Source organism: Leucoraja erinacea, chromosome 2 (genome assembly GCF_028641065.1).
Source record: "Leucoraja erinacea ecotype New England chromosome 2, Leri_hhj_1, whole genome shotgun sequence".
In the NCBI taxonomy this organism is placed as follows: Eukaryota; Metazoa; Chordata; class Chondrichthyes; order Rajiformes; family Rajidae; genus Leucoraja; species Leucoraja erinaceus.
Genome location: NC_073378.1, coordinates 111,273,744 through 111,300,115, shown reverse-complemented (window position 1 = coordinate 111,300,115; position 26,372 = coordinate 111,273,744). Strand labels below are relative to the sequence as shown.

General features: G+C 38.8%; 1 protein-coding gene across 7 annotated transcripts in view; it reads right to left on the bottom strand.

Moving 5' to 3' along the window:
• Positions 1 to 664: 664 nt before the first annotated feature.
• Positions 665 to 26,372, bottom strand: part of gjc2 (gap junction protein gamma 2) — an 85,861-nt gene continuing 60,153 nt past the window's right edge. For 4 of the 7 annotated variants that reach the window (XM_055663625.1, XM_055663672.1, XM_055663633.1 and 1 more), the window contains one exon: positions 665 to 5,635. In XM_055663625.1, the coding sequence (XP_055519600.1) occupies positions 4,377 to 5,615 (1,239 nt within the window). In that variant the 5' untranslated portion in view covers positions 5,616 to 5,635 and the 3' untranslated portion in view covers positions 665 to 4,376. Of the gene's footprint in view, positions 5,636 to 19,744; positions 19,864 to 24,707; positions 24,775 to 26,372 lie in introns of all 7 variants that reach the window. The other 3 variants (XM_055663641.1, XM_055663665.1, XM_055663657.1) reach the window with 3 other exon arrangements.

Sequence of the window (26,372 nt, the reverse complement as noted above, 5' to 3'; positions counted from 1 at the left end):
TTCATCTGTTTTTGTCCATTAGATAGGGGCCATATTACCATGATCGATCATCTGTGCCTTGGAAATTATTCTTCCGATGTTATCATATAGAATCTGCATGACATTCCTCGTCTGCTCTAAAATCAGAGGCAGCAAATAACTGTGGATAAGGGAATGACAAACTTACATGTGAAGTTGTTCCTGGATTTTTCTTTCACTTATCACATAGTTTGTGTTGGAAAGAACTGCAGATGCTGGTTTAAATCAAATGTAGACACAAAATGCTGGAGTAACTCAGCGGGTCAGGCAGCATCTCTGGAGAGAAGGAATGGGTGACGTTTCGGGACTCCCGAAACATCACCCATTCCTTCTCTCCAGAGATGCTGCCTGACCCACTGAGTTACTCCAGCATTTTGTGCCTTACCACATAGTTCTCCAGCTTGGTTTGAACAAGGATGGATTTTCCTCTAAGCACAAGGAACTGCAGATTCTGTTTTACAAAAAAAAGGCAGAACATACTGGAATAACGTGGCCAGTCAGGCAGCAACTCTGGAGAACTTGGATAGGCGACGTTTCGGGAACATCGCCTATTTATGTGCTCTAGAGATGCTGCATGATTCATGGATTTTCATATGTTCATTCGGGAAACCTCTATTTCAACATAAATAGATACTGCACAAATACACATGATAAAGATAAATTTATATTTAAAGAGAAGATACAACAAGTTTTGAAAATATGAAACATGAAATATTATAAATGCACTGCATGCCTTAATGAAATATTAAACTCTCTTTTCAAGGCCCCGATCAACCTCTAGGGTTTGTCCAGCATTTTTTGGAACATCATTTTAGAAAAGAATAACTAGATGCACAAACTGAATGAAAAACAGTTTACTAAGCCATTGAGATGAGATTACCTTTAAAAATATCTTCACAAACATTCTTTGCATGGTATGATTGGAAGTACACTGGATCTAAGAATGCAGTTACCATTATATACTCTCATTTCTCAACATATAAATGTAATTCTATTTTCATCAGCTAAGGCACTTAGTAGGAAAAAAACTTGCTTTAAAAAAGTTATTCAAGCTGAATATCACAAGTGGTAAACAAGCAAATATTGATCCTGATTTTTATTGCATAGAAAAATAAAGCCGCAGGTAATATCAAATGGGTGATTTATTGCCAATGTATATTTGCAAATGTTAACCATAAACCAATTATCCTGAACATGAGCTTCATTCAACCCAGTAATTTCTATTAACTTGAGCTGAGTGCACTCTAAAAGGTTGGTGCAGATTTAAAAATTGCTTGAAAGCAGAAATAAAAAAGAAAAGCACAGCAGGTTAATTCACACATAAGGGCATGTTAGCTATGCTTTCGTGGCATGTCTGTCTGATTGGGATTCCTTCAATGTCATGATGCCGTTTTATTATTAAAACATAGAAAGCAGTGGAAAAATTGCAGCATTTAGTCCTTAATTTTTCCATTAACAAAGAGAATTTAAAATTCTTTAGAATTCAAAATGAAAGGCAATAATGTACATTGAATGGTAAGCAAAAACAGACTGAGACAGCAACTGACAATAATCCATGAAAACAATTGTAAATTATAAAGCACAAAAATATCAATGATTGGTTAACATTTTATCAGGACAGGCTGTTGTTCATCTGTCTATTGAAAATTAGCAGGGGGAGGCTCAATCTTGCAGTATTTCGGAATTTCTGACTTGGGGAAGATTTAAGTAAAAGTCAGCTGTTTCCAAAGAAATAATTAAAGAATAATGGGGTGGACTAGTTTCCTTGTGAAATAGTTTAATCCCCAAGCTGTTCCATTACATATTAGCTCAAGAAGGAGCAAGAAAGAAGGTTTGGGAGCAAGTCAATTGAAATCTATTCATCTTCTCTACTATAGCAGGTGAGCAATTTAAGGAGACCAGGAAAGAGAAATTATAGTCGAATATTTAATTTACAGGCACACGATAGATCTATTGTGATTCACTGATCACAAAATATCATTGTGTGTATATTACATGATTGCATGTGTTATATCTGATACTGAACTATTGTTTTTACTGTTGAGTGCCATCAGTTTGAATAGAATTGTATTGTTTAAAAAGACTAATGCAAACTGCAAATAACTCACACCATCTGCTTGTAGTTAATATCATGTGAATCTGTACAAAGCATACATGACTGTTATGAAACAGAAGAGTAACTTATGCAAATCAAATCTGTAAGTTACTTTTAGAAACTGACGGCCAATTTTATCAATAAACCCCAAAACATTTAGGAAATGTTTTGAACCTACATCTTACAAATGGTTAAAGTTATTATTGCCATAAGTTAAATCTACCATATTTTTGGACTCCATTTTATTTCTAATTTGCTTTCACAATCACATTCTGATCCCCTATTCACAAAGAATAGGGGTATAAATTGTAAGATTGGGTTACAAATTGTAAGATTTAATCAGAGAAAAAAAACATGCCAAAATTATAAGTTCTGATAAAGAATAAGATCATCTAAACATACCCCATCCCAAAATCCAGTGACATTACCATTATTAAGTCCGTCAAAAAAATCCCTGGGCTTCATTCACCAGTACTTGAGCAGTCATGTAAATATTATCGGAACACGAACATAGTGTCGGATGGGTATCCTATGATAAGTGGCTTGCTTTGTGACCCTGAATATTTTCTTCACTGATGGGACTTTGTATGCAACAAATATAAAATACATTATCTTACCAAGACTTCCTCAACTTAACTACCTGCAATTACCATAATTTAAACAGACAATGGAAGCAAGCAAATGGGAATGCCACTCCCTGTAAGTTTCCCTCCAAGTCACATACCTTCTGACTTGGAAGTGTATTATAATTCATTCTGGTTCAAGATTCTGGAGATTCCTAGCCAGGAGTGCTTTTTTTAATAGAAATCCTGCTTCAGGCCAATAAAGCCTTTCACCAGAACCTTCTTGAGAACCAAAAGGGAAGGGCAATAAATGTTGAGTTTGTCAGCTACATCCTATGAATGCATAAACAACATGGTATTGGGTTGGATTTAAATAGTTGGCTCTTTTATTGAGCTAGTACAAAAGCATTCCTCTATGGTTAAAATAAAATATCTATAATGAACCTGCTGGACATTTTAAACATTTATTTAACATCTTTTGCCAAACAGATTATCAAAACATCCAGATTTCAGGATTATTTCCCTTTGCTGGAAGTTGGTATTCAGTGAAGTTCTGTGCATAATGGTTTAAACTGTGATGTTTAGCTTAAGTGCACTGTAGCACCAGCTTTAATTTTCAAATGCAGTCATATAAATCAATCTTCCATTGGTATGAAGGCCTTTACTAACCAACAGCATTTAAAAAAAATTCTAGATTAACATTTTAAGTAATGACAGCATTCCCAGCAATTTTAACCAGAATCTGCCATTCTGTTTTATAAAAAGAGCATTCTTCACAATGCCCTTTTTAATTATAGAAGCGAGATCTCACATATGATTTATGACATTCCCTGGCCAACTTTCCTAGGTCAACATCCCTATTAAGATAAAATTGTTCAACTTGTGTAATGATGGTTTGTATTTTTTGAGGGACAAAATCATCAAAAACAGATAATATGGACAACACAAAATAAATTTATAAATAGAAAGAATTGAGGACAAGTATAATGGAGCATGAAAATGTCAGCTTTTGAGTCTGGAAGATGGCAAACAATGTGCGATTGAGGAGAGTCTCTTTCACATGGAAGGAAATAACAAAAAATATGGTTCAGAAAAAAAACATAGCCTTTAAAAATTATATCAGTGTTTATATTTTCATTTTTTTAATTTACAATTTGGAGAACTCATATTTATATTTCCATTTTAAATTTTACAATTTGGAGAACTCGTCCTTTTGAACCCACCCATGAACATAATATGAATTGGTTACTAAGAAACAACTATTGAAATAAAGCTAACTGTTATCAGTTAGTACAGAAACCTGTTGGTACAATGAACCACAGAGGTTACTACTGTTTGATGTTGAGCACAAGCAGATTTCTAATGTTTAAGGAGAGGATACCCTATGAACCCACTACCGCAACTTGGTTTACAGTTCAGGGAACTTGTACACAGATAACCGTGCCCGATTACTGTGACCGTCCATTGATTTTGAAGACTAGGAAATCAACCATACATGGCCAATTCTTTGATTAATCCTGCCATGAAAAATTTCATGCTGGAAGCACTGAATACAAACTATATTCCAGTAACCCAAAGAACCAAACTTATATAATGGTTATCTAATAGATAGCAGATTGTAGTAAAATATGCAGGTAGTGACTATCACCATATTTTTTTCAATGGACTATCTGTAAACTTAATTGAATACAAAACAAAAATTAAATCCAAACAGATGTTTTCCCATCTCCAGATTTGCTGCTGGAGCTGCCTTTTTCTGAACCAGGTTTGGGCTTAGCTCCCTGTTTCTCGTGGGCAGTGTTGACACGGTTCTGTTCTGCCACAGTACCTCCTGATGCTGGGCTGCTGGTCCTGGATTTCTGTGCATTTTCTTGCATGTTATAACCCTGAAAGGCAATGTCCAACTGTTCCTGGGCAACTTTCAGGTGTTTGTGAAGTCTTGCCAAATCAGGTGGGATATTGTCATCTGGACTAGTAGATTGATGGTCTTGCATTATATTAGTTAAGTGTTGGCCTTGAGCAACAAGACCATTAGGGACCTTGGTGGACTTGTCCGATTTGACTACAAGATTGTAACCTGGTGGTGACGACGGAATGTTCCGAGGGTAATGGTAAGGAAAAGGTCGGTTGTTATTCTGGCTCCGCCGCTTTATACGAATGACGTCTCGAATGGTTCCAAAGCCCAGATGAAACATCTCACAAATATTAAGAATCAAACAAAGACAACTGACTACATACATTATAATGAGGAAGACCGTCTTTTCTGTAGGTCTGGAGACAAAACAGTCCACAGTATGTGGACAAGGACTTCTAGTGCAGACATATGACGGATTAACTTCAAATCCATACAGTAAGTATTGTCCCATTAAGAAACCTACTTCAAATAGAGCCCTGAAAATCAACTGGAAAACATACATTTTCATCAGACCTTCTTGCAAGATGCGTCGTCTCCCATCATGCTTCTGATCTTTGCCAGCCTCTTTTTTCTCACTGTCTGCTTCTTCATGGATCATTGGTTCCTCCTCATCTTCATCCTCTGTTTGTTCTGAATTTCGGTGGACTTGCCATCGTATGGTTGGTATTTTCTTATTCTTGAAGAACTTGTTTTTTTTCTCTTCTTCAGTGGACCTGGCAATTTTATGGATGGCATAGCCAAGGTACATCACAGATGGAGTTGAAATCATGATGATCTGAAAAACCCAGAACCTCACATGGGAGAGAGGTGCAAATGCATCATAGCAGACATTTTCACACCCAGGCTGTTTGGTATTACAGACAAATTTGCTCTGTTCATCAGAATAAATGGACTCCCCTCCAACTGCAGTCAGCACTATGCGGAATATTATCAGCACTGTAAGCCATACTTTGCCAACAAAGGTGGAATGATTGTGGATTTCTTCAAGAAGACGTGTTAAAAAGGCCCAGCTCATATTTGTCATAAGGACTCCTCATCTAATAGCTGTAATGGAACAAGAATAAAATTAATTTAATACATTATTCACAACTGCACAGTTGAAAAGAAAGATCATGGAAAACAGTAGATAAAATTAAAGCCCAAAATGCAAAGATGCAATATATTTTCCATTGGCCAACCATAAGATACAGAAGAATGCAGTTGTATAGGGCTCTGGTGAGACCACATCTGGAATATTGTGTAGTTTTGGTCTCCTAATTTGAGGAAGGACATACTTGATTGAGGCAGTGCAGTATAGGTTCACGAGATTGATCCCTGTGATGGCGGGACTGTCATATGAGGAAAGATTGAAAAGACTAGGCTTGTATTCACTGGAGTTTAGAAGGATGAGGGGGTATCTTATAGAAACTTATAAAAGGACTGGACAAGCTAGATGCAGGAAAAATGTTCCCAATGTTGGGCGAATCCAGAACCAGGGGCCACAGTTTTAGAATAAAGGGGAGGTCATTTAAGACTGAGGTGAGAAAAAACTTTTTCACCCAGAGAGGTGTGAATTTATGGAATTCCCTACCACTGAGGGCAGTGGAGGCCAAATCACTGGATGGATTTAAGAGAGAGTTAGATAGAGCTCTAGGGGTTAGTGGAGTCAAGGGATATGGGGAGAAGGCAGGCACGGGTTATTGATAGGGGACGATCAACCATGATCACAATGAATGGCGGTGCTGGATCAAAGGGCCGAATGGCCTCCTCCTGCACCCATTTTCTATGTTTCTAATGTTTCATGTATTTAAGATATTATGACAAAGATTGCAGCCAATGGTTGTTAAACAGGAAAATATGGCTGGCAATATATCCCTTTATGACGAAAAATGAAATAAACGATCACCTAGGCAGTTCAGGCTAGTGATGGAAAGTGCTAAAACATTCGATATGACATAATGTCATAAAACTATAATAAATTAAAGCGGGAGTGGGCCCACTGGTGTCTATTCTATAATTGAATAAAACCACAGCTTCTCTCAACATTGTCCTTTATTTTGAATCTATGAACCACAGTCTGGATATTCCAGCTAGACAAACATTTAATCAGTTCCACATCCACCCCGTCAAATCCCTTAAAAATTGGGTATAATTGTGTATAATCTCTCCTCATAAGATAAATCTGCTACCACAGGAATCACTGCACTCCCTTTATTTTTCTCTTAGGTCGGAGAGATAAGAACAGTATAGAATATTTCACCATGACTCTATAATTAGAGAAATAAATCTCTCGTACACTCAAATCCACTTGCAACAATGCTAACATACTATATGCCTTGGGAAGTGCTTTCTAAACTTTCATGTTATTGATTAATTTCCAATAGCATCCAGGTCCCGCTAAACAATAATGTTTTTTAATCTCTAATGATTCAAAAAAATACTCTGGCTTTTTTTCCTCTATCAATGTGGATGTTCTAATTTTGTCGAATAATCTATTGTGTAGCAAAAGCCATATAGATCAAAAATAAATCAAAAGCTTCCTGAAAGTCCAAATACACATCATTTGCATGCCCTCGTCAATTTTGAGGGCTGACTAGCTTGTTTCCACGCTGTATCCTTCTATCATATCAGCTGATTAAACTTCATCTATTCTGCTGATTATATCCACTATAATTTCAACAGATTGTCAAAAAATAATTTCTCTTTCATATTGACTCTGCCCACTCGTTATTGTTTTCCAATGTTACCATTTGTTTAATAATAGATTCCAACATATTCCCTACTAATGATATCAAGCTAACTGATCTTGTCCCCCATTATCTTCTCTACTTGTGTTGCTACTTTTAGGGAGCTATAGACTTAGACCACAAGATCCCTTTGTGCATCAATGTTGTTAGAGGTCCTGCTATTAATTACATACTTTCCCTTTACATTTGACCTACCAAAGTACAAACTCTCACATTTTTCCAAATTAGACTGCCTTTTTCTCCACCCATATCTGTAACTGATGGATATCCTGCTGTATCCTTTGAAAACCTTCTTCAATGTTCACAACTCCATCAATTTTTATGCTGTCTGCAAACTTGCTAACTAACTCAGCTACATTTTTGTCCAAGAAAGAACTGTAGATGATGGAAAAATTGGAGGTAGACAAAAATGCTGGAGAAACTCAGCGGGTGAGGCAGCATCTATGTAGAGAAGAAATAGGCGACGTTTCGGGTCGAGACCCTTCGTCTGAAAAGGGTCTAGACCCGAAACATCGCCTATTCCTTCTCTACATAGATGCTGCCTCACCCGCTGAGTTTCTCCAGCATTTTTGTCTACCTTACATTTTTGTCCAAATCATAATAAATATATATATATATATACACACATACACACACACACATAACCCTGCGGAACACTCATGTCCCAGCACAGATCTCTGCGGAACACTCATCTCAGACCTCCAGCCAGAATAATAACCTTCCGCCATTTCACTCTGTCTTCTCTGAGTAAGTCCATTTTGATCTAAACAACAGGCGTCTCCCTACCCTCGGTACAAGAACTGTTCCAGAGCCGCTGTCCAAAAAAAGCTCTGAGAATAGCTAAGGACAAACTGCACCCCCTCCACACACACCTGGATCTCCTGCCATCAGGCAAGAGATACCGTAGCATCAAAGCCCGGACTACAAGACTGCTAAACAGCTACCTGCCACAGGCTGTGAGGCTGCTAAACAGTCACTCTGTACTCACAGTCACCTGATTCTGCGGCTTTGCACTGACATTTTAATAACTCTGGCACTGGCACTCAAATCAGCTGCCCTGGACATTTTAATGATTGGTTTTACTGTATTTTAATGTTGCTGTGTTACCTGCTTTTAACTATTTACACTGTTTCATCAGGGACTGGATTATTTTTTATTGTTATTATGTGTGAAATGTTTTAAGTTTCATGTGCGATGCTTCGGTATTCCCTGGGAAACGTCTTCTCATTTTGCACTGTGCAACTGTTGCTTTGCAAGATGACAATAAAGGTTGATTTGATTTGATATTTGCCCTTATGATAGAATAGAACCGCTTAAATCACCATGATCCCATGCATCCTGATCTTTTGGATCTGCCTACCACGAGAGTCCTTGACAAATTAAATAACCTTTCACCAAAAGAAAATTGTTAAAATCTTCTTCAGACTGATATCGGGGGCGGGAAAAAGGAAGAGGCGGAGACAATAGGCTATGTGGGAGAGCTGGGAGGGGAAGGAGGGAGAAAGCAATGACTACCTGAAATTAGAGAAGTCGATGTTCATACCGCTGGGATGTAAACTACCCAAGCAAAATATGAGTTGTTGTTCCTCCAATTTATGCTGGGCCTCACTGGCAATGGAGGATGTCCCGGACAGAAAGATCAGATTTAGAATGGGAGGGGGAGTTGAAGTGCTGGGCAACCGGGAGATCAGGTTGGTTAGTACGGACTGAGCGGAGGTGTTGGGCGAAGCAGTCGCTGAGCCTACGCTTGGTCTCGCCGATGCAGAGAAGGTGACACCTACGACAGCGGATGCAGTAGATGAGGTTGGAGGAGGTACAGGTGAACTTCTGCTTCACCTGGAAAGACTGCTTGGGTCCTTGGATGGAGTCAAGGGGGGAGGTAAAGCGACAGGTTGCAGGGGAAACAGTACCAGCGGAGGGGGTTGTCTGGGTGGGAAGGGACAAATTGACCAGGGAGTTACGGAGGGAACGGTCTCTACAGAAAACACAAAGGGGGGGAGATCGGAAAATGTGGCCAGTGGTAGGATCCAAGTGGAGGTGGCGAAAATGTCGGATGATTATATTTTGTATGCGCCGGCTGATGGGGTGGAAGGCGATGACAAGGGGGACTCTGTCCTTGTTACGAGTAGGGGGATGGGGAGTAAGAGCGAAGCTGCCGGATATAGAGGAGACCTTGGTGAGACCCTCATCTATAATAGAAGAGAGGAACCCACGTTTCCTAAAGAATGAGGATATCTCCAATGCTCTGGTCTGGAACACCTCATCCTCGGTGCAGATGCGGCATAGACGGGGGAATTGGGAGTAGGGGATAGAGTCCTTACAGGAAGCAGGGTGGGAAGAAGTGGTCAAGGTAGCTGTGGGAGGTTTCAAATTCCAATCTTCCAATCCACTTTACTGTGACCCTCACATCTTTTTTAAATCTGCACTTTCTCTCTAGCTATAACACTATATTCTGCACACTGTTTATTTTTTCTTATGATGTACTCATGATATAATTTATATGGATAGCACGCAACACAAATTTTTGCACTGTATCTTGCTACATCTGATATTAAAAGTCAATACTTTCATTGAGCTATCTGAATTATACAGCTGTGAACTCATTCCTGCCTGTACTGCTATACGACTGGCGTAGCTGGATTTAAAACTTTCAAATAATTAGGTTTGTGACTCTTTGTCAGAGGCCTGTTGAGTGGTAACAAAAAAAACACATTTATTTTAAAGAGTTTCTAGTTTTATTTTTAGTTTTTAGTTTCATTGGTGTTGTTTTGTAGTAATATCTCAATGCCAGCATTGGTTCATGAACAACTGGCACTGGTAAGGGGAATAATTAGAGAGGGCTTTTAACATCAACTGTAAAATATAAATGCTTAGATTTTCAATTAAGAAAGTTATTGGTGCAGCTATGCTGTGCAATATGGCTAAAGAGCTCTGATCACACATTACCCGGGATCACACAAGGAAGGAGCTCTGAGGGACATGTCAAAAATATGAAGCAATTGAATAATTTACCAGGACATTTATCAATGTCTTTAATAAGCAATTTAAAAAAATGGTGGATATATTAAACAAACAGAAATTATTAAATGACACAATGGAAACGGAATATGTTGTGAAACGGCTGAGACTCAAACAATTAGCTCATTTGTGGGAGTCGGTCTCCCTGTAACTAAATAAACTATAATTTCAATGAAATAAAGTTTAAAAAAATGGAGTTGCTAAAAATACTTAGGCTTTCCAATTTAATTTTAGAGGAACATTATTGATAATTGTAGTCTGTACGTTTTAAAGTAGTGGTTATCCACACCATGAAGGACACTGGTATTCTATTAAGTATTTCAAGAGAAGTATGATTTTTTTAATGTCCTTCATGACCTTCATCATAAAGCAGACTCTCAAAGAACATTAAGATTCCATCTACAATTATTTGTCTACACTAAGTTTTCATTTAAAAAAAACTTATTAAAATTAAATTTCTCCTTCAATGTCACTCTTACCCAAAGCAGGAAATTATGCTGGGCGAGAATTGCAATGGCACTGATTGATAGAATATACCATGACCTGACAAGAATGTACCTTGATAACTCAGTTCTTCTCCGAAGGCTACAAAACTGAATGAATGCTGGGGCCAATAAAGCCAAGGCGATCATATCCACACTTGAAATCTAAGCACTCAGAATTCAAAATGTGTTGAAGAACTGACATGAGTAATGATTGATAAATTTGGGTAAATTATTTTCTCCAGCCCCAAAACAGTGATAAACTGGACTGTCTCCAAACCAGCAAAATATCACGGGTCCTTTCTGATTAGATGACATATTCCCCTTTAAAGTGGATGAGAATATATCACCTGCTCAAGCAGGCTGGGATTTTTGAGCAGGTGACATATTATTGGATATCTTGTTTTTGGCAAGTATGAAAATAAGTTTGGTAGGAAAAGGCGAATTGATGATAAACTACAGATTTTGCAAAGCGAATACACTTTAAGCAGAATTCACGATATTTTGTTTATGACAGGTATAATATAATCATATTATTTTCTGAGCTCTACTCAATGAACTGCAGAGTTCAACTGTTAAAACTTGCCAATTCCTAAATACGGCACTGGAAATATCATCCCTTTTCTACAATAGGCGTTGAATTTCCTTTGGATGGCTGTTGTCTCTTGTCTTCATGACACTTAGAGCACTACAATATTTAAGAGTGTATGTACTGTTTGATGGAGTATACCACTGAAAAAATATAGAAACTGAAGAGATTGAAGATGCTGGAATCTGATCCGAAAAACAAAAAGCTAGAGAAACTCAGAGGGTCAAGTTAAGTTCCTCCAGCAGTCTGTTTTTTTTCTGAGGAATATAGATGTGTTTTGGCATGGGGCATAACAATATCTGGCTCAGATATTCACCATTCCACAATGAATCAGTTATTTAACAAGAATAATCAATCTGTGTAACATCTATATTCTCAGACCACAATAATTTCCTGGGATATATGTCACACCCTAAAATCATACATTGTAGAATTATCAAAATATTAGTAATTATAAAATAGCTTTATCATCAATCTTTCTGGCAAATGTCCATTAGTATGGACATAAATATTACTGTCTATCCACTTACAAAAAAAGTAAAATAACTCTTAAAAGTTGTGGCAAAACAAATAAATCTGGAAAAACAAAAAACAGTAACATGGACCGGGAGAGTTTTAAAGGGCTATGTGTCAAATGCAGGCAATTGGGACCAACTCAATATGCCAACTTGGTCAGCGTGGACAGGGTAGGCTGAAGAGCTGTATGACTATCTAATGAAGGATCTTCAACCTAAAACTTTCTTTCTCTGCTCACAGATGCAGCCTTCCCTGTTGAGTATTTACAGAATTTTCTGTTTTTGTATCAGTAACATCACAAAGTAAATTTGTTAAAGACAAGGATAATTATACCTAGCTACGTCTGTCGTTCAGAGGTGTTGTACAGCTAGAAAATAATCTGTTTGGATAGAAGAAATTTGTACAGAGCATTAATATAGATGTATTGTTCTCACATCCACTTGCCAGCAGCTAATGAAATTGGTTCCCAGGCAGCTGAGGATTGCCCTACTATTAATTGCCCTAATGTTTGATTCCTGCATACTTCCAATTTAATTTAAGGGCCAGAGGAGATATGATTACACATGCTTCTATTTATGTGTAGAGTTACTTAAACCTAAAAAAATAATTTATATGAAATTGTCTTATTTATATTGTTTTACTTCTGCAGTTACGGCAGTACCTGATGATGGAGCTCAAATATTATTGCCAATGACATGGACATTCAAATACAAACCCGTTACTTAGTCCCCAAAGGTTTATATATGGAGCACATGGCACATCATAGCGACTAACATTTGTGGGTCAACAGCTCAAAAAAAAAGTGTTTTACAGTCATTGTATTTTCATTACAGTCATCCTTATAGGCTTAGGATGAATTTCCTGACTTTTCACTCTACAGACGGCAGGCCTTGCCCTCTATATTCTTCACTCTCTTGGTAGAGTATGGTATGATCTGATTGGATTACACGCAAAATAGTTTATCACTATATCCCAGTACATTTAATAACAATAAACCATTGCCAACACAATTTAAATGACTGTAAATTACTTTTTTTAACTAGTGAAAAAAATTACATACACCACAAATTTTAGTTGTTATGGTGTACTATTTGTTCCATATATGAATCTTTGGAGACTAAACAGCAGGTGTTGAACACATAGAATCACAGAAAATAAATGAAATAGAAGCCATTCTACCCATTATGTGTGCACCGATTGAAAAAGCCCAGCTCTATCTCTCCTTTCCATCCAATCTGTGACCCTTCATCTTTTCAAATACACATTGAAGTGTTTTTTTAAATGAGATGAGAGTATCAGCTTTATTATCCGTTTGAGCATGTTCTAGACCCCTACCACATCCTTCCACAAATTATTATAAATCCATGCGCAGTAGCTTTTAACCACTCAAAGGAAAATAAGCACTTTCTATTTACTCTATCAGATCCCTTACCTCGCTGAACTGATAATTGAGAAAATATTGAACTGTAGATGCAAAATGGCTCTGCTCTAAACAATTAGTGAGAAAAAGGACCTAGTGTTTCTGTAGTGTTTTATCATGTGGGCAGACAGGACAGAGAACTTGAACAGTGATCACTTGCAAAGAGCATATAAAATGAATGGCCAAATAATGTTTCTGGTGTTATTATGCAAGGTGGAAATTCTGGCCATGATATTGGTAAAATGTGATCAATTTCTCTTCAAGAAAGATTTTTGCCATTCACTTTATCAGAAATACGGGCCTCAACTCATTTGAAAGACATAATTCCTTCACTGTGAAGTGCAAATCTTATCTGTGTGCTTGAATCCATTGATGAGCATAAATCCTCAACCACTGCTCAAAGATATTATTCAAATCTTTGACTCAAAAGTCAGTTGCGAACTAACTGCTCTAATCACAAACTGAAAATGATTTTCTTTACGTTTTCTTTAGAAAAGCTCAACAAATAGCAAAGTGCTGAAATATAGAACAAAATACAACTGAATACTTACGTAGACATGTTTCCTCTCTTTTTCATGAAAAAAGAATTGTAAAGGTTACTTGACAAAGTTGATTTTAAAGGAGTTTTAACTGCACAGCTCTGTCTAAGAAAATAACCTTCTTCCCCACGGTGACAGGCTTTAAGCAACTTCAATAGGCTCCACCTTTATGCTTCATCATGTCTAGACAGGGATCACTTTAACATACTGGTAAATGCAATGGTATCATCATTGACATTTTCCTTCAACCAACTTTAGTTTCAAATGTAGTTAATACAACTTTTCTTCAAAAAGAGTAACTGCACTATGTTCTTTACTCCCCCAAAATGGCCAGTGATCAAATTCAAGCGAGTGCAACCTTCATTTTCTAATCCAATAATATTAAACTCAGGCTGCATTCCCATCACCAGTGATAATTAAACAAAAACAGACACTGATCGCAGCACTAAGAGTTCTACTCGTGGAATTCATGGCCTGATCGAAGGACAAATCTGCAGCTAACATTTTTCAGTCTCAACAACACATACAGTTCTTAAGCAATCATAAAATTTATAACTGTCTTTTTTTGGATGAAAAATTCTTGCTATATTATCTCATGGTCAGTGGTTCAGCACAAGATTACCCAGGCAAAGATTGTTTAAAACATGTAGTTTTATTAAAGACGCACCACCATTCTCATGAAAGGTGCATCTGTGTTTTCTTAACAAGGATGAACATAAATTGTTTCAAATGCATTTATTATAAACACCCTGCACTATTTTAAGCACATTGAATAACATATTAAATTCCTGTTTGTCCTATATTAGCCTAGCTGTTCATTTATTTCTATAAAATGGGTTAAAGTCTTCTTTAAAATAGTAAAAATAGGAATTCATGATATTAATAGTTAAACTAAAAGACAAATAAATGTGCAATATAAACAATATATATTTGAGAATCAATGATTTTTATACATTCCCCTTTAAACGTAAGATTGTCTAAGGACAATTCAGTAAGCTTGGCAGTTAAAACCTACTTGATACTGCTTTAAATCACATGGAATTGTATTGCATTTACTAACCACAACCAGGACAGCAGTTGAGGCTGTATCGTTTAATAATGAGCAGAGAATAACACAAAGATTATTGAACTAGTCAATATCCCAGCTGTAATTCTGAAGTGCTCCAGGATTAGATGCACCTCTGGACAAGTATTTCTGATAGTTACAACACCTGTATTTATCTACAAATTGACCAGTTATGTCCTTTGTACAATCTATCTATTAATATATAAAACTCAAATCCATCCGACGTCCGCCTGCAGTACGGATCCCTTCCTGCCTTTTGATTCGTTGACGGCTGCTCCTTCCTATCAGCTTCCAACACACTTCGAAACAAAGTTGCAAGACAGGAACACTGAACTTTTCACTGCTGCAGCAGGCAGGGATTTTTTTTTAAAGAGGCAGGGCAGTGCTGGAATCTTACTTTTGAGAACGGCTTCAGTTCCATTGGAGGAGACAGGTGCATGGTGGAATATTGGGTTGGGGGATCACACCATTGGGGGAGCAGACCCAACGGGTCTGCACTTGGTCTAGTATATCTATAAAACTCTGGGGCCATCCGACCGACTGCCGACCGGCGCCCTTCCTGCGCCCTTCCTGCCTTTCGATTCGTGCCCGATACTCGCAGATGTCCAATCGGAATGGCCGATGCTCGCAGATGTCCAATCTGAATGGATTCATTTGTATGTACGGCTGCCGGCTGCATTTCTTCCTTTGATTCATTGCCACGCTCATTCTCCAAGACATTTTCCATTTCGGTAGAGATTTCGCTTTTCTTTCTAAGTATCCGCTCCTCATTTCATTTTGTCGTGTTGAAGTACACGTTTTTCATCAAATCCTTCTCCCCCCCACCTACTCCCAAGTATTTCAAAAATAAACAGGCTTCTCCATTTACATGTCAGCTTCCAACACACTTTGAAACAAAGTTGCAAGACAGGAACACTGAACTTTTCACTGCTGCAGCAGGCAGGGGAGGTGCCATTGGATTTTTTTTTTAAATCCACTGCTGAGGTAGGCAGGGCAGTGCCGGAATCTTACTTTTGAGAACGGCTTCAGTTCCATTGGAGGAGACGGGTGCATGGTGGAATATTGGGTGGGGGAATCACACCATTGGGGGAGCAGACCCAACGGGTCTGCATTTGGTCTAGTAACCAGTAAAACACCAAGCCAGTTGATTACCACTCAATCACTCCTTCCGCAATCTCAAGATACCAATGGAAAGTGTGGTCAACAATGCTATGTATAAAGAGTTTTAAGAGAACTGCCATTTAATCTCATGAAAAAGGAATGAAGACTGCTGGAATGAAATGGACACAGAAGTGAAAGTAATGTAAAAAGTGCTCAGCGGATTGGACTTGTTATTTATTGTAAGGACTAAGGCTGTAGCCTCTGTTGAGCACCGATCATTCGAGATCAAAGAGGAGATGATCATAAAGGATAATGAAAAAGGGTATAGGGTAAGTCTGCAAGAGGAAGGCTGAATCCCGATGCCTGAAAGAATGGAAACAATATTTGGTTAAACCACTGGATGTGGCAAAGAAATAGTGCAACTGTGAACAAAGATAACATTGTAAAAGAGTGACACAAAGTGCTGGTGCAACTCAGCAATGTTAGGCAGCATTTCTGGAGAACATGGATAGGTGACATTTCATACTGATTTTAAAAGAGTCAACAGTGCTACTGCTGAGAGTGATTGCAAAAATGCATCTGTGGACACACAATTTATCTGCTACATCTGTAGATGGACCTGCAGTGTTTTTCCCTCTTGCACTGCATGACCATTCTTCTTCTTTCAGTCATATGTACATACATCCAAAGGGCTTGCCTCTAGCATAGCACTCTGGCTCTGCATAGCCACTAATCTATGGACATTTAGCATTAATAATACAAATGAGGTAAGGGAAACCTCGTGGGATGATTATGTATGCGTTACTTTAAAGGCCAAAATACACTCTCTCCGAATGGCACATCGATTTTGATTAAAAGTTGTGTAAACATATTTTCAGATCTTTCTTTACTAATTCCCCAATCTTCATTTTCGATCCTTTGATAAAAGATTTGGGTGATACTACAAAAATGTTCAGGCCAATTCTAGCTCTGGGATTCTCAAATCAATTTTAACCTTGTCCTTACGACTGCAATCAACTGCAAGCATGCACAAACACATGTACTGAGACATTCAACAAGCTTGCTGACGTGGTTTTCATGAAGAAACAGTGTTACCACAAAATAATACCTTGGATCAAGCAGTTTATCTTTGGCTCCAAGTGAATTTAATGCAGCCAAACAGAGCTGTCTGCTTGCCTCCAAAGCATAATCTACTTTTGTTAACCTCAGATGTGTTCATTATAGTCTTAATGAAGTCAAAGCAGCATATACGCTTCGTGGAAAGTATTGGTTCTGATGAGGTTCCATTTCATATTTGAACTGTGAAGTGCAGTGTAGTGCATTGCATAGTAATTCATGGTTCTTACCTGAAGTATTTTGTGGAAACTTTCTCTTCTACCCAGATAAATCAAACTTGTCTTCAAATTAATGAGAATAGACACAAAGTGCTGGAGTAACTCAGCAGGTCAGGCAGCATCTCTGGAGAAAAGGAATAGGTGACATTTTGGGTTAAAGCCCTTCTTGAGACTGAGTGTCAGGGGAGAGGGAAACTAAAGGTATGAAAAGTTACAGAACAAATCAGAGCCAGCGCCGATGACTCTGACATCGGTGCCAGCTTTGATTTGTTCAGTATCCTTTCATGCCTCTAGTTTCCCTCTCCCCTGTCTCTCAGTCTGAAGGACAGTCTTGACCCGAAACATAATTTTTTCCTTTTCTTCAGAGATGCCACTGAGTTACTCCAGCATTTTGTGTCTATCTTTGGTGTCTTTAGGGGCTAGATCAGAGATGATGGTGCAACATATGGTGACATATTGTCCATATTATTCAGGGACTAATGTTTGTATGAAGCAGTAGTACGACTAAGCCATTTGGCCCCTCAAGCCAGTCAGTAATTTACTAGAAACAATTTACTAGCTGATCATGTCCCTCAAATGTAATTTCCCTGTTCTCTGTCCTCCAATATCCAGAAATATATAAATCTGTTTTGAATGCAATCATTTACTGAGCCTCCACAACCCTCCGAAATAGACAATTTGAGTGAGGAAGTTTCTCCCTATTGGAAGACAGGACACTGGAGGCACCATTTCTGATGGAGGATAAACCTGCATATTTGCTCGGTTGCAAAGGACTCAACTTCCATCTATCAAAGAATATTTGCCAGAACATCATACATGCATTTAGTTATGTGCCATAGAACTTGCATGTGAATATCCAGCATGTCATATCCATTCAGATCACTGAGGAATCCAGAACAAGTGCTATGGAAACTCAATGGGCTACCACCCTAAAATCTTAAATGATTGTCATTGGCATTGAAGGGAATTACTGAATCAGACTCGCCAGCTCGCGCATTGGTAAAGTTTTTGCAGAGCCAAGACATCATCTTTCGGGGTGTGATCTTAGTTGACTGAGAGGCATTGACTGTCTTGTACATAGAAAATAGGTGCAGGAGTAGGCCATTCGGCCCTTCGAGCCTGCACCGCCATTCAATATGATCATGGCTGATCCAACTCAGTATCCTGTACCTGTCCACTCTCCATACCCCCTGATCCCTTTAGCCACAAGGGCCACATCTAACTCCTTCTTAAGTATAGCCAATGAACTGGCCTCAACTACCTTCTGTGGCAAAGAATTCCACAGATTCACCACTCTCTGTGTAAAAAATGATTTTCTCATCTTGGTCCTAAAAGACTCCCCTCTTATCCTTAAACTGTGACCCCTAGTTCTGGACTTCCCCAACATCGGGAATAATCTTCCTGCATCTAGCCTGTCCAACCCCTTAAGAATTTTGTAAGTTTCTATAAGATCCCCCCTCAATCTTCTAAATTCTAGCGTGTACAAGTCGAGTCTATCCAGTCTTTCTTCATATGAAAATCCTGCCATCCCAGGAATCAGTCTGGTGAACCTTCTCTGCACTCCCTCTATGGCAAGAATGTCTTTCCTCAGATTAGGAGACCAAAACTGTATGCAATACTCCAGGTGTGGTCTCACCAAGACCCTGTACAACTGCAGTAGAACCTCCCTGCTCTTATACTCAAATCCTTTTGCTAAGAACGCTAACATCCCATTTGCTTTCTTCACTGCCTGCTGCACCTGCATGCCTACTTTCAATGACTGGTGTACCATGACACCCAGGTCTCGTTGCATCTCCCCTTTTCCTAATCGGCCACCTTTGTGTTCTCTCAAAGGATGGTTCTCCCCGGGGCACAAAGGTTGAAGATGGCCAAGCAAGGAGAGCGACAATGGTTCACACGACAACCAGATGGAGGTAGTAGTTACAACAGACCTTTATGACCAGCTGCAGTTGGGACTGTGAAATGGCACCAAAACCTGCAACTCTTGCATAAAGACTCAGTGGGAAATAGCAACCGAAGTCGACCCAAAGTTCACTTCTGACACCATGTGTAAAGTACTGTTGACACTGAGTCATATAACTTCATAATAAGTACTTTAATAAGAATACATACAGAGACCATAGCAGCAGGTATTGTACGCTCAAAGTCATAGCTCAAACTGAAAGTATGGTTGCTTACATTCCACAGGATGGCACGGTGGAAACCCAACATGGATTAGAGATCGGATCCTACATAGCAAAATCAGACATGGATCAAATCAGCAATAGTGATTGATCTACAGTTTCTATGTATTATGTACTTATTATACTTATGTATGCCAATAATCTTCTGACCTGTATGCAGATAAAGAATTTCACTGTACCTTGGTACATGTGATAATAAAGGAACCATTGAACACTTGGGCAGAGTCCTTGGCTGAGCCAGTCAATAAGACGTACATCAAAGTGGGTGCTCCAGGCCTATTGATGCTTCCAAGGGCACCTGAAGTGACATAAGAGAAGTTCACAATCCTTCAACACCCAAGCTGTAATTTGTTGAAAGATATTTTATCAGGAATTCAAGGACTGGAAAACTACATTCGTTGGAAGAAGGCACATTTCTGTCCATTTGGAGTTTGCAAATTGTGTGAATTTCCAGGCAAATCTAAATATATTCATTCCATCCAACATTCATGTTAATTACATTTTTGTGAAATATTGAGGCCTACAAAATCTATCAATGTTTTTGCGAGCTATACAGCAGAGTATATCTATACAGCACAGCACAGCAAAACCTAGCCTCTAAACGCGATTGCGCTTGCAGAACTTTAAAATAGAAATAAATTGATGTGGGAGTCACACATAGACCAGACCGAGTAAGTGTGACAGATTTCTTTCCCTGAAGGATATAAATAAACAAGATGGGTTTTTTTAATCAAATCTAATAGTTTCATGGATATTGATATTAAAACTAGTTGTTATTTTGAACTTGGCTTCTTGTCGAGTAATGTAACCACTGTGTTAACATCCTCGATACAGCTAAAGTGGAGCTAGACATGATTTCTACACAGAAAGGTAAAGTACTCTCTCATATTTTAACTCCCCTACTTTGTCCCATTTCTCATAATGAATTGCAGGGTTACAATCAGGGAAACAATTCCACTGAAAAGGCCACATTTTATTGAAAAGCTTTTTCATTTTGTAACAAGTCATTTATGTCACGGCGGCAGGCGCGGGCACACCGCGACGCCCTGTGTCTCCCTTTCAAGGGAGATGCTAAAAATGCATTTCGTTGTCTCTGTACTGTACACTGACAATGACAATAAATTGAATCATTTCATTTCATTTCATTTCATTTAGGAGAAAATCAATTTAAATTATCTTTTCCAAACTGATACACTAAAATTATTTTGTTAACTCAGGATGGCAATTTATTTTACCTCAACTTTATCGTAAAGTTCCAAGGATTTAAAAAAAATCTTTAGTTGATTTATATGAAATGTAACATTAACACGTGTAAACTAAAATTCTGACCTTGGTTTTTGCCAAAATGATTAACAAGGGGTCTAAAATGTATTTTACAGACAATTAAATATATATTTTGAAGATGTCAAATTTATGGTTGGAGACATGTAAGTTTTGTTTAAAAATTTACACAAAGTTATTAAACACAAAAAGTTATAATTCCAAACACTGACTCTAAATCAAATTGACTAAAACACCAACCTTGACACAGACTGTGTAAATAAAGTCAATTGTGCACGAACCAGTTAAGAGATTCTAAGGCGTAACTGCAGACATTAATCAAAAGTTATTTGATGTCTAGAAAAGGATCATTTTTAAATTGAAGTGTCAGTGATTAGTCAAGGCCAAATTAATAGCACATGGTAAAAAAAAAAATTGCTTAGAAACTGTGGTAAAGTACCAGCAGCTCAGATGATGCCTCAATTAACTTTGTTTAAGAGGGAACTGCAGATGCTGGAGAATCGAAGGTTACACAAAAAAGCTGGAGAAACTCAGCGGGTGCAGCAGCATCTATGGAGCGAAGGAAATAGGCAACATTTCGGGCCGAAACCCTTCTTCAGACGGGTCTGAAGAAGGGTTTCGGCCCGAAACGTTGCCTATTTCCTTCGCTCCATAGATGCTGCTGCACCCCCTCAATTAACTTTCATGGTCAGTAAGGTATGTTAATAAATGGAAAACAAAGGTGGCAAGACGGCACAATTTTAATGTTCTATCACAATAATTGTAAATCTTCTAGTCATTAAAAATAAAGTTCAGATACCCATCATCGCCCTCTTCACCTGGTACCTACAGCCTAATTTTTACCTTTCACCTTTTTATACTGGCTATCTTCCCTCTATAATCTCAGTCCTAATGCAGTGTCCTGACCTGAAATGTCCACAACTTATTTGCCTTCACAGATGCTACCTGACCCACAGAGTTCCTCCAGCTCTTTGTTTTTGCTCGTTTCCAGCATCAGAAGTCTTTTGTGTCTCCTTTCTAGTCATATAATCTAATCTGCTAGGCCTGTCCCACAAATTTTAATGATATTTTACAGACAAATAATCTTAATGTGCAAGAAACTACTCATATTTACCCATTTGGACTCACTTTAACAAATATGCCTTTTGTTCCAACCATTCCTTCCCCATCTTTGCTCCTACTGAAAAAATACTTTATCTCTCTTTCTCAGCTGTAACAAAGGGTTCCAAAAACTCAAGCATTAGTCGTTTCTCTTTCCATGGATGCTGCTTGACTTTGTTAGTGTTTCAAACATTTTTTGTTTTGTTCCAGATATCCAGAATCTGTAGTTTTTTAAAAAAAAATTCTTCATCTCTGCCAATAATCAATGTATAACCTGTTCTATCATGTATGTCTTCCCATTTGTTTAACCTCCTTATTGAAAAAATAATTGTGTGAAATTTCAAAAAGTTTATTAAGTTTTAATATTTCTCTTTTTTCTCCAAATGGGCAGTATCTAAATATTACATAAATTATTAGCCTTTGTGTTATAAAGTTGACATTTTCCCTACTTACTGTGAAATTTAAACATTTGACCCTGTTCAGATATTTTTTCAGCTCTTCTTAAGAGAGTGAGTGCATTGTATTCAGTGTACAGTGAACTTGCTCTCTTAAGAAAAGCTAGATTATCAAATGTTCAAATTAAGTGCATTCAGTGTGCATTTAATATGCCATCCAGTTGTCATGCCCATTATAATTATAATGCCCGTGCCCATGCCAATCATAAATCTTACATTTTCTGATTAACAATACAGTTTTTGCTCTGTTTGCCAGAGGCATTATTCATTTTACACTTTATAAATTCCCTTCAGTTCCTTGATATACTGTAATTCGTCCCCAAATGTAGCTTCAGTGATGCACAATATATAGTGACCTCAATGATGGCCAATATATAGTAAAAATTATGTAAATTATATAAAATTATATAAAACGTATAACCACCAACTTTACAAGGCCAACCCAAATAAGTTTAAAAAAAGCAAAGTCAAATAATGTTTTATTCTTTCTTGCTGTAGCGCAGAGAAAGAAAGCCAGTTAACAATCATAAATCTCGAATGGCGTTAACAGATGTGAGGCGTTTCTAACAAATGTTACAGGTGCTGGACGCAACCACCGTAAGATGAACGAATGGGGGAAAGGAAGTACAAATCTGCAAGCAAGTTTAGAAAGTTGTAAAACTGTCAGCTTTCCCTCCAGTGTTCATGCCATTGAAACTGTCCTTGTGCACAAAATATGATAACGACCATTCTGGGTCATTTCATATCAATCCAAAAGTTAAAACAGACACTTCCAAACATGGTTATCTTGGTGTCAATGACACAATTTTCTCAATATGATGCCATAATTCTCTGACTAATGTCACGTATTGGTTTCTTTCAACACACCTGCCTTATCGTTGGTCACTACTGGGACTAGATCCTCCACTTAGCATATCATCCAGTTGTTCAAGCACCCTTAATATTATACTTGTGCCATTGTGCTAGAGCTACTACACTTCAAACTTTCCGAGTTGAATGTGCCTGAACCCCTCTGTCGGTGGATCACCAGCTTCCTGACAGACAGGAAGCAGCATGTGAGGCTGGAAAAGCACATCTCAGACCCGCAAACACTCAGCATAGGAGCACCGCAAGGCTGCATACTCTCTCCTCTCCTCTACACCAATGACTGCACCTCCACTGACTCCTCTGTCAAGCTTCTCAAGTTTGCGGACGACACAACCCTGATTGGACTGATCCAGGATTGGGAGGAATCTGCCTACAGACAGGAAGTGTCACAGCTGGTATCCTGGTGCCGTCGCAACAACCTAGAGCTCAATGCTCTTAAGACAGTGGAATTGATTGTAGACTTTAGGAGAGCTCCCCCTCACCTCACCCCACTCACCATCAACAACACCACTGTCACATCTGTGGAGTATTTTAAGTTCCTGGGAACCATCATCTCCAAGGACCTTAAGTGGGGGGCTACCATCGACTCCACAGTCAAAAAGGCACAACAGAGGATGTACTTCCTACGGCAGCTGAGGAAGCACAACCTGTCACAAGCAATGATGGTCCAATTCTACCATCGTAGAATCTGTTCTCATCAGTGAGAACAGACTATACGGCCATCGTAGTCTGTTCTCACCTTCTCCATTCATGGTCTGGTTTGGCTCAGCCACCAAGCACGACACCTGGAGGCTGCAGCGAATCATCTGATCAGCAGAGAAGGTTATTGGCTGCAACCTTCCCTCCATTAATGAACTGTACACTGCAAGGGCCAGGAAGCGAGTGGGTAAGATCATCTCTGACCCCTCTCATCCTGGCCACAAACTCTTTGAATCACTTCCATCTGGAAGGCGACTCCGGATTATCAAAGCTGCCACAGCCAGACATAAAAAGCTTTTATCCACGAGTAGTTGCTCTACTCACCAGCCAAAAAATCTGTAGCCTCCCTTTGATCTGGTATTTTGTTGGTTCACATGCTTGATCAATGGTGTTTTATCATTAATGTTTTATTATTATTAATGTTTAGTGTTTTCTGAGTCATGCGTAACTGTCACTGTATGTTATGTTGTTACGTGTGGGCGGAGCACCAAGGCAAATTCCTTGTATGTGAATACTTGGCCAATAAACTTACTTACTTATACTTCAGATGCTGTTTCCTTTATTATACTTATACTTCAGCCTTGTTAACATGCTGTGCATAGTATCAGGCATATATCATACCCCCAAAGCAAGTGCTTGCCTGACAGTAGAAGAGGTGGTCTGTTAGTGTTCCTTTACTGAAGTGGGATTAGGTTTGAGCGGGTTGTTTCAAGAACTTGATGGCTATATAAATAAATACCTGTTCCTGGATGATATGCTAAGTGGAGGATCTAGTCCCAGTAGTGACCAATGATAAGACGGGTGTGCTGAAAGAAACCAATACTCAACATTAGTCAGAGAATGATGGCATCATATTGTGAAAATTGTGTAATTGATACAAACCATGTTTGCAAGTGTCTGTTTTAACTTCTGGAATGATATAAAATGATCTAGAATGGTCATTATCACATTTCGTGCAAAGGGAAGATTTCAATTGCATGAAAAAACAGCTGTTCCTGAACCTGGTGGGATAGATCTTCAGGCCATCTATATCTCCTGCCCAAATGACAGCAGTGAGAATGATAAGGGGGATCACACAGAGATGAAGAAAGCATTTTGCATACAGTGCATTGAGAAAGTATTCAGCCCCTTCACTTTTTCCACATTTTGTTACATTACAGCCTTATTCTAAAATTGGTTACAGTCATTTTTTTAATAATCAATCTACGCACAATACCTCATAATATAAAAGCGAAAACAGGTGTTTAGTAATTATTGCAAAATAATTAAAAATAAATAACTGAAATATCACATTTACGTAAGTATTCAGACCCTTTGCTGTGACTCTCAAAATTGAGCTTTGGTGCATCGTGTTTCCATTGTTTATCCTTGAGATGTTTCTACAACTTGATAGGAGTCTACAAGTGGTAAATTAAATTGATTGTACATGATTTGGAAAGGCACACACTTGTCTATATAAGGTCCCACCGTTGACAGTGCATGTCAGAGCAAAAAACAAGCCATGAAGACGAAGACATTGTCTGTAGACCTCCGAGACAGGATTGTGTTGAGACACAGATCTGGGGAAAACATTTTTTGGAGCATTGCAGGTCCCGAAGAGCACAGTGACCTCCGTCATTCTTAAATAGAACTTTGAAACCACCAGGACTCTTCATAGAGCCTGGCCAAACTGAGCAATCGGGGGAGAAGGGCCTTAGGATAGAGACTTACTAACATATTCAGGGAGGTGACCAAGAACCCGATGGTCACTCTGACAGAGCTCCAGAGTTCCTCTGTGGAGATGGGAGAAACTTCCAGAAGGACAACTATATCTGCAGCACTCCACCAATCAGGCCTTTATTGTAGAGTGGCCAGACAGAAGCCACTCCTCAGTTAAAGGCACATGACAGCCCGCTTGGAGTTTGCCAAAAGGCACCTAAACAAGATTCCCTGGCCTGATGAAACCAAGATTGAACTCTTTGGCCTGAATGCCAAGTGTCACGTCTGGAGGAAACCAGGCCCCACTCATCACCTGGCCAATACCATATCTACGGTGAAACATTGTGGTGGCAGCATCATGCTGTAGGGATGTTTTTCAGCGGTAGGAACTGGGAGACCAGTCAGGATCGAGGTAAAGATGAACGGAGAAAAGTATAGAGAGATCCTTGATGAAAACCTGCTCCAGAGCGTTCCGGACCTCGGACTGGGGCAGACGTTCACCTTCCAACAGGACAAGACCTAAAGCTCACGCCCAAGACAACGCAAGAGTGGCTTTGTGACAAGTCTGTGAGTGGCCCAGCCAGAGCCCGGACTAGAACCCGATCGAACATCTCTGGAGGGATCTGAAAATAGCTGTGCATCGACACTCCCCATCCAACCTGACAGAGCTTGAGAGGATCTGCAGAGAAGAATGGGATAAATTACC